The sequence below is a fragment of the Empidonax traillii genome, unplaced genomic scaffold (assembly GCF_003031625.1).
Source record: "Empidonax traillii isolate 1590-97213 ecotype Southwest subspecies unplaced genomic scaffold, ASM303162v1 scaffold1094:size393979, whole genome shotgun sequence".
NCBI lineage: Eukaryota > Metazoa > Chordata > Aves > Passeriformes > Tyrannidae > Empidonax > Empidonax traillii.
Genome location: NW_020956287.1, coordinates 353,317 through 363,958, shown reverse-complemented (window position 1 = coordinate 363,958; position 10,642 = coordinate 353,317). Strand labels below are relative to the sequence as shown.

Here is a 10,642-nt window from a genome sequence, read left to right as displayed (position 1 = left end):
CCCCCCCCCCCTGCAGCTTGGTCCCACTTAGGAAGGTGAGAAATTCTGCATTGTCTCTGAAAACATCAAATAAATCTTGCTGTGTTTCTTACTATTGAAAAACCTCTCAAAATGTTCTAAGTGGGAGGTAGGTAGGCCAACAGCAAACAGGAAATGCATTGACAGTGTTTAGATACCATCATGATGGGTCTGACGGAAAAATGTAGATTTTAAAGTGAGAAGCAATTGTGGCAGTCATTTGCTTTACTTCCTGCACGAAATAGGTCAGATAATTTTACCCAGTGGGTGTCTTTTGGAAAGTTAGGTACTTGATCTTAAGGTGCTCTGGAGTCTTAATTTCTCCATGGGCAAAGGAGGATGTTTTCCATGTGTGGAGGGTGTTTTTCTGTTGCACAGTCAGTTGGTTTCTGTTCCTATTTGTGTGTGTTCTAATAGACTTTTGGGGTCATAATTTCAAAATAAGTGATTTCTCCTGGACATAGTAAGAAGTTATTTTCAAAATAAAAGTTCTCTTTTCTGGACATGTATCAAGTCTTTCCATAGAATGATTAAAAAACCAAAAGCATATCAGACAGCAGATGGAACTATTGCATCTAGCTAGTTCTTGGGCCACTCTATCCAGAATGTATAGGAAGGCAGATGTGGAGCACACAAATTGGTGCTACATCCTTGGCAGCCTTTGAAAGCTCTGGGGTCCCCAGCACAGGAGGGACTTGGACCTGTTGGAGAGAGTCCAGAGGAGGCCACAGAGATGGTCAGAGGGTGATGGAGCAGCTCTGCTGGGAGGAAAGGCTGAGAGAATGGGGATTGTTCAGCCTGGGGAAGAGAAGCTTCAGGGTGACCTAACTGTGGCCTTCCAGTACCTGAAGGAAACTTACAGGAGAGAGGGAGAGGAACTATTTACAAGGGTGTCAGGACAAAGGAGAATGGCTTCTCACTGACAGAGAGTAGGTGTAGATATTTGTAAGAGGAAACATGATGTGTTTAGCCACGTTAAGAAATGGAGGTGTTCCTCCTTAGGAGTGCATCATTTATTTCACAGTTTAATGGCATGCAGATAAAATAATAGCATAATAAAGTTAAAAATAAACAACATAAAGCTAAACACAGAAGAAAGTTAAAAATAAACAATTTCTCTTTTTTTATGTTTCAGGGGTCAAATCTGACCGATATCTGCACGCAGCTCTTGCTGCAAGGGACTTTGTTAAAAATCTCAGCAGGGAACATCCAGGAGAGAATGTTCTTTCTGTTTGATAATCTACTGGTCTATTGCAAGAGGAAATCCAGGTGAGTCCCTCCGTGTTTTGGGGTTTATAAGGGGACTATTCGGATTTGTCAGGAGAAGGTGTGACCAGTTACTGCTCATTCCCTGTTGCTCTGAACAGGTGAGACCTTCCTGTTCTTGACTATTGCTTAGGCAATAGGGAAGAGAAGTCACTGTAGATAAATATTCCAGGCAGTAACAGAGTCCCCCCTCAACCCCTGAGAAGTCCAAAGAAAGGAGTTAAACCAGTGCAGCAAAAGCACAGGGTTATTTCTTGCAGATGAAGAGCTTCCCAGGGCAGATGGGTCTTCAGGAGTGATGTGAAAGTGCCAGCTTTCATTGTGGGATTGTTCCAAGCAGAAGAGGGTGATGTGAAAAAATGATCTCAAACCAAGCAAGGGGAGAGTGGAAGACTAAGAAAACATTCACTAGATGCAGGGCCCAGGGGAGTGAGGAAGAGGTGAAGATTTGCAAGTTGCTGTCAGCATTTGCAACCCATGTGCTCTGTGCATTGTCTTTCTTTCCTATCCTAGTAACAATTTTTGCATCATGCCACCTAAGAAACCCTAATTATTATTAACACCTACTGCTTGTTATTAAAATAGCATTGGCAAGTGGAGGACAACTCACTTCTGCAGCAATTATACCATGTTTCAGTTGCTAAGCTTTTTACCTTCGCATTTCCAGTCTCATATCTTGGTCTGCTCTCAATTTACAATGCATTCTCTACACTCCCTTCTCCTCTTCCTTCCTTTCCTCTAATATCCTCCTCCTGTTTCAAGTTATGCTTCCTTACTGGTGATGGCCAAGTGGAATGGCAAACCCAGCTAGAAATTCTGTCAAACCAGAGTGTTCTCTCCAAAGAAAATTCTTATATCTCAAAATTCCCCCCCACCTTTTTTTTTTTTTGGTTTGTTGGAAAATCTTAGAACTATTACAGTGGGCAAAATTAATTTCAGTAATATTCAGACTTTTTTGTGTGTATAATGCTGAATCTATACTACATAAATACAAATTATTAGGTGACATCTACATTAGAAATTATTAGAATGAAATATGTTTGAATTAAATTTAGAAACATATATACATCATTCAGTCTTAAATGGCTTTTAATGTTATCTACCTGAAGCATTCTGACTCTGAAATGAGGTAAGGGAGAGGATGCATTTCATTGGGAAAATTTACCTGATTTGTCAAAATGAAAACTTCTTTATGAAACAGAGTTCAGAAGTTTGTGTGTTTTATGACAGAAAACTATTCCTTAAAAAAAACCCAAACAGTTAATTTGATACTTTTTTTTTCTTCTTCAGAGCTCTTTGAAGCTGTTTTTCTAGTCCTGTTTGTAGTTCAGGTCAGGCTGGCTCCAGCACTGGCCAGGCAGTTTTCCCAGAGCACTAAGATTTAGAAAACAAAGTGTTCTGCTGCCTTTTAAGCAGAACTTTCTTTTTGTGCAGGAGACATTACTGAGCTCCTCTGTCATTTGGCTTGATTTTGGAGGAGGCTGCTGTAACACTTGGATTTTCCCAAGGGATCAATATTGTTTATCTTTGTCTGACAATGCAGCTTGAACTGATGGATGTCCAGAATCTGATTTCCATTAAAAAGCATAATATTTCATTATGTCTGCTGGGAATTGCCTAATGTAAAAGATATATTTAGATCACTGAATGACTTTAATTTTGGATATTTCTGCTGTCTGGCTGCTATTTATAATCAGTCCAGGATGGAAATCAATGTCTTTTCCTTTGTGCTGTTGTGCCCAGTGGCTGCTTGACAAACAGTGACATGTTAGTGAGACACACCTTAAAAAAAACCCAAACCCCCAAAAACTTTGTCTGTTCCTATTTGAGACTGAATAACTTGTACTGTACTAACTTGTAGAAATCACTGAAGGTTTTTTTGATACAAAAGTGGAAGGAGAATTCAGGCCTCAATCTTTGATAAGTAGTCAATGCAGCATTTGAATCTGGACATCATATTTTTTCCCTATATTATAAGGTAGGAGTAGTGTTGTCGAGACCAATGTGAGCTCTGTTTAGAACTGGAATTAGATCTGGGATTTTAGCTCAAAGACTGCAATCACTCCTTTTGCAGAAGCTGAGGGAAGTCTGGCAAACTGATGACATAGATTTTCGGGGCTGAGTATTGTTTTTTTTGTTTTTAGCAGGATCACAGACTGCTGTTTAAATTGAATCCCGATGTCAAGAACAATATGTTTCACGTGGGGAAATAAGCTGAGTGTCTAAAGGGTTTCCCTAGGGCTGCCAGGACAGCTTTTCTTTTGACTTCCACAGTCATCTTTAGGAAATGATCCAATGGCTCCAAGATCTCGGTCCCTGTCAGCCTGATTGGATGTAAATATGTGGTTGTCACCAAATGTATATTTGTCACTCAAGCTAGGTGTAACAGAAAAAAATGTTTGAGAAAACTTGGTGATTCTCCTCTCACCTCAGCTTATCATAGGTATTTAACTCTGACAAGAAACCTTCTCTCCTGCTGTTTTTAATTGCAATATTCTTTGAATCTTGTGAGCTCCTGGCAAGCTTCCCCAGCATTCCCTTCCCTGACCAGAGTTTGGACACCTGCCACTTCCTAATGACCATTGACCAGTTGTGTTTTGGTTCACAAAGCGGGGTTGTTCTTGGATATTAGAGCTCAGCAGGTGTCACTTGGATGGTTTTAAACGTGTTCTAGGTGTAAAAATCAGAACATAACTAGCAATGAAAAAGTGCTTTCCTGAGTTTTTTACAAGAAACTTCAACAGAGACATTATAAAGCTTGAGGATAAGAATGTAAACTTGGGTGCAAAGTTACCCCAGCAGGAGTTTCCCATACAGGGACAGGCAGGTATCACACGTGACAGGCCATGTGACACTGGCCTCTTAATGTGGTTCATTGCATATTTGAAGCTTGGTACACACCACAGATTGGTCAAAGCTTTAGGCAAACCAAGGAGGCAAATGTGAGGTGGTGTCAGGTGACACTGCAGGTGTCATCCCAAGGCCATGCACTGTTCAGTTGTCCTGGTGTTTCAATCAGTCATCAAGAATGTAAATCTTGACATAATCTGGCACAGTAAACTCGTTATTGCTGTACTGACAATGGTGCACCCTTACCTTTGGGAGCTGATTGAGTTGTTTAAAATCAGAGATCACGTCAGATACCACCATTGGAATCGTCCTCTAACAGTCATGTCTCAGATTGCTTTGTTAATATACGTTACACTGTTTGCTTATTTGTTGCTAACAGTTTAAATCCTAATTGCAGAGTTACTGGGAAAAAAACATCTAAAAGGACAAAGTCAATCAACGGGTCCCTTTATATCTTCAGGGGCCGAATAAATACGGAAGTCATGGAAGTAGAGAATGTGGAGGATGGAACAGGTAAGAGACCAAATATTGTCTTTTAACAACACAGTAAGTTTAGATCTTGTGTTGGAAGTTGGTGCAGAAGTCCTTGTCCATCTCCTTTAATGACATGTGAAGTAATCTTTGGAATTTGTGGTGCCTTCATTATTAGACCAACTGACATGGCTGAAAAACTGGACATGCTTTCAGGCACTAGTCCTTCATTCTGAAATGACCTTATGAAGAGTTTGCATACTGAGAAGCTTGTCTATTTTTTCTCCTAATCCAAGTTAATTTAATCAAAGATACTTTTATCTTCTTTCCATCCTTTATTTTCTTACATCTTAAGCCATTACAGCTATAATAATAGAACTTCTGGATCTTCTTCTCATTTAGAATGTTGCTAAATATTAGTCTTAGCATCAAATCAGTAGCATGGAATGTGGCCATGAACCAAGCATGGGAATGCTTGTTATAGTTGTGTTAGGGTTCTTGTGTCTTGACACAGGCAGGAAGACTGGGTGGCTTTCTGATTTCATGCACAAAGGCCACACCAGCCCCTGCTCCTATTGTAACAAGTCAGGAATTAATATTAGGTCCTTTAAACAGCTGCCACCTAAAGAGTTCTGGTGTCCTGTGGACAAAAGTCCTTACAGTGCAAGGAGGAGCAGAGACCTCCTGTTCACCTGTGCTTTGTGCTTTGGCCCTTTGCAGCAGATTATCACAGCAACGGCTACACGGTGACCAACGGCTGGAAGATTCACAACACAGCCAAAAACAAGTGGTTTGTCTGCATGGCCAAGACTGCAGAAGACAAACAGAAATGGCTGGATGCCATCATCAAGGAAAGGGAGCAGAGAGAGAGTAAGTGGATGGTGGATTTTGCGCTGCACTGAACGAACCTGTGTACAAAAAAGAAATGAATGTGCATGTAGACTTATCTGAGAGAGAGAAAAGCTTGCACTTGTTCCTCCATGGGCAGAATTAAAACCTATCCTTGGTGACAAAGAACAGGAATAGAGAACAAATATTTCTGAATGTGTACTTTGGGGATTTTATGGACTTGTGTCAGTAAATTTATCCAAAGTTTTCATTTACCAGAACCAATTTCTTTGGTGCATTGAATTACTGTGAAAATATTACATCTAATCACTTTAATTTTTTGGTCTTCTAATTTGATGGTCTTTTATTTGTAAAGAAGATAAAATTGTATTGTATTTCTCAGTAAAAGCAAAGAAGAAACTCGAGCTTGCAGCCTGTTCCCTGATGTGAGACAAACTCATTCTCACAAACTTGGCCTTCATGATCTTTCAATGGGACAGTTCCTGGAGAAGAACCCTGGAAATCCCAGCCCCTGGAAGTGTTCAAGGCCAGGTTGGACAGGGCTTGGAGCAACCTGGTCTAGTGGAAGTTGTCCCTGCCCATGGCAGGGGATGGAACAAGATGAGTTTTAAGGTCTCTTCCAACCCAAACCAGCGTGTGGTTCTATGAGACATCACACTTGGACTGGGCAATGGCAAATGGATGCAGATACTCGTTACTTGTATCTGTTCTTGTGGAATGAAACACAAACTAAGTTTATCTTGAAACAGTGTCATAGAATGGAAACCAGCTCACAAACCCAAGAATCAGGGGTGTGATAAAACTTCTGAGTTCCTTTAAAAGTCGGAACTGTCCTTCCCAAGTGAACCTGTTGCCCTCTTTGCCCTGTGGGAGCAGTAACAGCTCATTGCCAGAGAAAATTCCACTTATTTTAAGACATTCTGTGCCCGACCTTTAGAAGTGGTTCCCTCTCTGCACACACAGCTGCATTAAAGATGTAATTGCTCATTTTATGCTACAATGCTTTTCATCTACTTTGCTAAACTCAAAGCACATTACAGTGTTGTTATCGTAGAATATAAAACATTTATAACCTACTTTGTCAAATATAAACCCCAATATACCTTCTGATAATAGCAAGGATACTCCCTTCAAAATGTAGATTGAGCATGATATAAATTGGAAAGAACTACCTGAGTGCAACATGGAGAATCCATTTTGTTTTATCCTCAGAGATGGGTCAATAAGCAGTAAAAAGATAGGACTTGAAAAACAGATCATATTTAAACATGGGCCTTGCTGGGGAATATGGGGAGATGACTGAAATAGGTACCATGAGGGGAAAAGAACTGTTCATGAATAGAAAGGTTCTCAAGGTTTTCCATGCAACATTGGCCAGGAAGAGTGGGTTTTCTGATGCTTCTTGTCATACAGTTTTGTGATGCAGCTGATGACAGGCATTTGGGATAAGCATAGATATTCTGACAGAGATTCCAGGTTTTATTGGAAAATATCCTTTGGATCAGAGTGCTTTCAGAGTCATATAGTTATCAGTGTTTGGATTAGAAAGCTTGGTGAGATTCCCATTTCTGTAGGATGAGTTGGGTAGAATGTGCATTCCAGGCTGCCCTTTCCATGGGAGCCTCAGGAATTCAGGGATGTGAGAGCAGCAGGGAACATGTCCTGTTACACAGGCTGTTTTCTGTCACGAGTCCACGTTGTGAATTAGCCTCAGCTCCATGTGCTGAGTTGGACCAGTGCTGGGGAAGAAGAGGATGGAAGAATAATGGCAACAAGCCAGGGAGGTTGTGGAGCCAAAAGCTTTAGCCAGATAGTAGACACATAAAGGAAATGCTGTATTTGAATGGCAAAATGTTGTGCAAGTCTAATTTCTGGAATGTGCATTTCAAGCCTCTAAAACAGATGCATTAAGTGTTTTCAAAAAGCTAGAAAGCAGCTCTGAGGCACATAAGTACAGGACCACTTCAGGCTGCCTGTTTTCAAGCCAGTCTTGAAGCTATCTACAATCTGTGCCTCTGTTCTGAACCCCAGAGTTGCCCAGATGTTCAAGTTCTAGAGTAACTTAGCCAGAAAACTAAACTATGTGATTGGACTAGAAAAGACAAAACATCTCCAGCAGCAAAGCAGCTTTTGTCATGTGCTGTCCTCCCAAAGCAATTTGCAAATCTAAAGGGAAGAGGGCCAGAAAATGCCAGTTCTGAGGATAGTTGAAACACAGACACCTGCTGTTTTCAGAGATCGTCCTCCTGCCTGTAGCAATTTTCAAGTTAACATGAGCTGTGTGGGAACCCTGATAAAAAGTGAATGTGAAATGTTCTTTAAATCATGCAGTGTTTCTTTCAATGACTGGGTAATATGATTGTCAAACTCTGTTTTTAGCCTAAGAGTATTAGGAAAAAGGCTAATTAAGAAAGGATGAGAAAATAATGTTCCTCTTTAGTTTTGATTTATTCACAGAATCAAAGAATGTTTTGGATTGGAAGTGACTTTAAAGACCATTTAGTTCCAGTCCCCCATGGGCAGGGACACCTTCCATAAGCCCAGGTTGTTCCAAGCCCTGTCCAACCTGGCCTTGGACATTTCCAGGGATGGGGCAGCCACAGCTTCTCTGGGCAACCTGTGCCAGGGCCACCCCACCCTCACAGGGAAAGATTTCTTCCTACTATCCAATATAAACCTCCCCTCTTCAGTTTAAAGCCATTCCCCTTTGTCCTACCAATACACGTACTTGTCCAAGTCCCTCTCCAGCTCTCCTGGAGCCCCTTTAGGCACTGGAAGGGGCTCTCAGGTCTCCCAGAGCCTTCTCTTCTCAAGGTGAACCCCTCCAGCTCTCCCAGCCTGGCTCCAGAGCAGAGGGACTCCAGCCCTGGGAGCATCTCCATGGCTTCCCCTGGGCTCTCTCCAGCAGCTCCATGTCCTTCCTGTGCTGGAACTCCAGGGCTGGAGGCAGCTCTGCAGGGGGGTCTCACCTGAGCTGGGCAGAGGGACAGAATCCCCCCATCCCCCCATCAACCCAGTGCACATGGATGGGGCACATCCAGCCTCTCACCCACCAGCACCCCCCAAGCCTTCTCCCCAGGGCTGCTCTCAGCCAGTTCTCCTCCCAGCCTGTATTAGTGCTTGGGGGTTGCCCTGGCCCACAAGTTGAAAGCTGCTTTTTGAAATGGAGAAGAAAAGCTGCATTTCAATGGTGCTAAACTCACCAGTGACAGTTTTGTACTCAGATAAAAAAATGACCTCCTTTCCCCCCCAAATGGAAAATAAGTCAGTTAATTTTTGTGTCCCCACCATTTTTTACTGTTTGTCTCAGCTTTTGACTTTGAGCAAATGCTTTATCTGATGTTAAAGATCTAAAGGAATTTCTGCTTTGTATTCCAGGTTTGAAACTGGGAATGGAGAGGGATGCATATGTCATGATTGCAGAGAAGGGAGAGAAGCTGTACCAAATGATGATGAGCAAGAAAGTGAACCTTATCAAAGACAGGAGGAGAAAATTAAGTACTGTTCCCAAGTGCTTTCTTGGCAAGTAAGTGGCATTTTGACTGAAAAGGTCCTTTCATGCCAATTAAAATAATGGACTGGATATTCTGGGGATGGCATTGTGACATCAGATCAGATGTGCCTTGATGCAGCTTCATTAAAAAAAGCCTTAAGCCCCATTACAGTTGTGATTTATCAAAATTAACCATTGGTTTCTGCTTTTCCCTGCTTATTACACCACGTGACAGCTCACTGTTGTACAGTAACTCAAAACAGCTGCTGCAGGGTGACAAGAAGAGTAAGGAAAAAATCCTCAACTCCCACAAGCTTGAGGCTGTAGGTGGCCTAAGCTGTATCCTCCTTTGTATACAATCACTGCTTTCCAGGTGATGCTCAAATCCAGCAGAGCTGTCCAAGTCTCAAGATTGAATTTAGCAGTTTCCTTTCTGTCAGTGTAACAGGCACAAATGAAATTTTGTGCATCAGGTGACCTGATATGTTTGTTAGAAGTATAGGGCTGTATTGGCTGGAAAAACCCTCTTTGATTCAGGCTAGATATTACAAAATAATGACAAACTAATTCTTGGCACATGGGGAGGGAGACACAGGAGCTGCTGACCTGAGAAGACTTTTCCACCTCAGCTGCTCGTGATTGAAATGATCAGCTGTGGGAGAAAAAAAGAGTTCCAAGAGGCAGAGTATCCACTCATTTCCCTTCCCTCCCCCTGTCTCCCCAAGGCAGTTTGCAGCAGCATTCCCTGTGGACAGGGGGTGGAAATGTCTCCGTGCCTGACAGGAGGCGAGCTGGGAGCACAGGCTGGTGATGCTTCAGCTAGAAAAATAGAATCTTGATTTTTGGAGAATCGGTTGCTTTATAGTTCTTCACACACATGCCCCCCATCCTCCCAGGTGATCTTGGATTAAGAGTGAAACCTTCTAGATCTGATAGGGCATTTCTTATTTTCCATGCAACAAGGAGTACCAGATCAGGAACTTATGTTCTTCCAGTGCTGTTATGTATGAGTCTGTGGTGGATTCCCTGATATTTTGCTTAGTTTCAAGTCTTATCCAGGATTTCCTGCTGCTCCTTTTCCTTTTGAAATGTTTGTTTTCTTACAGTCTGTCCTGCTCAGTGCCCTCAGTTTGCTTGACAGCCACCTATGTTCAGTAGTGAGGGCCTGACCTAACTTTGCCAGTGGCTGAGCCCAGACTGAAATACCTTCCTGATTTCTGACAAAAGGTTTATTTCTCCTAATGTTCCAGCCTTCCCTGGAGCAAATAACTCTGCTGATATCTTTTCAGCAGTCACTTGTTGGTACAGTCCTGTGAAGTTGAGTGCAACTCAATGAGTACATTCCAGTCATGACTGGCAGATTTTGTGTCATTCCCAGAGCTTTCCCTGGGCAGTGCATATTGGCAGTGACCTGTTTTTTTTTGCAGATACTCCTACTTAAGTGAGTCACTAATAACTGGGAGATGGTGTCCTGACTTGCAGGGCAGCACTGGGAAGAGAAGACACTCAGTTATCCTGGAGAGCTCTTTAGGACAAGATGAGAATACAAATTAAGCTTTGCCATCCACTCTTTGTGTTGATGATTTTTTAGAAACAGTCTGGCATATTCCTTAAGAACCACTTGAAATGTTTCTGGATCAAGCACTTTTCAGGGCTTACAAAGCCTTCAGACCAAATGGTTACTGATTTTGCTTC

At 42.1% G+C, this 10,642-nt stretch overlaps 1 protein-coding gene across 1 annotated transcript in view; it reads left to right on the top strand.

The window, feature by feature from the left end:
• PREX1 (phosphatidylinositol-3,4,5-trisphosphate dependent Rac exchange factor 1) overlaps positions 1-10,642 on the top strand; it is an 82,248-nt gene that overhangs the window by 24,523 nt on the left and 47,083 nt on the right. Inside the window, exons 7-10 of the mRNA XM_027904801.1 lie at positions 1,154-1,287; positions 4,532-4,647; positions 5,326-5,475; positions 8,833-8,980. Coding sequence (XP_027760602.1) covers positions 1,154-1,287; positions 4,532-4,647; positions 5,326-5,475; positions 8,833-8,980 — 548 coding nt within the window. The remainder of the gene's footprint in view (positions 1-1,153; positions 1,288-4,531; positions 4,648-5,325; positions 5,476-8,832; positions 8,981-10,642) is intronic.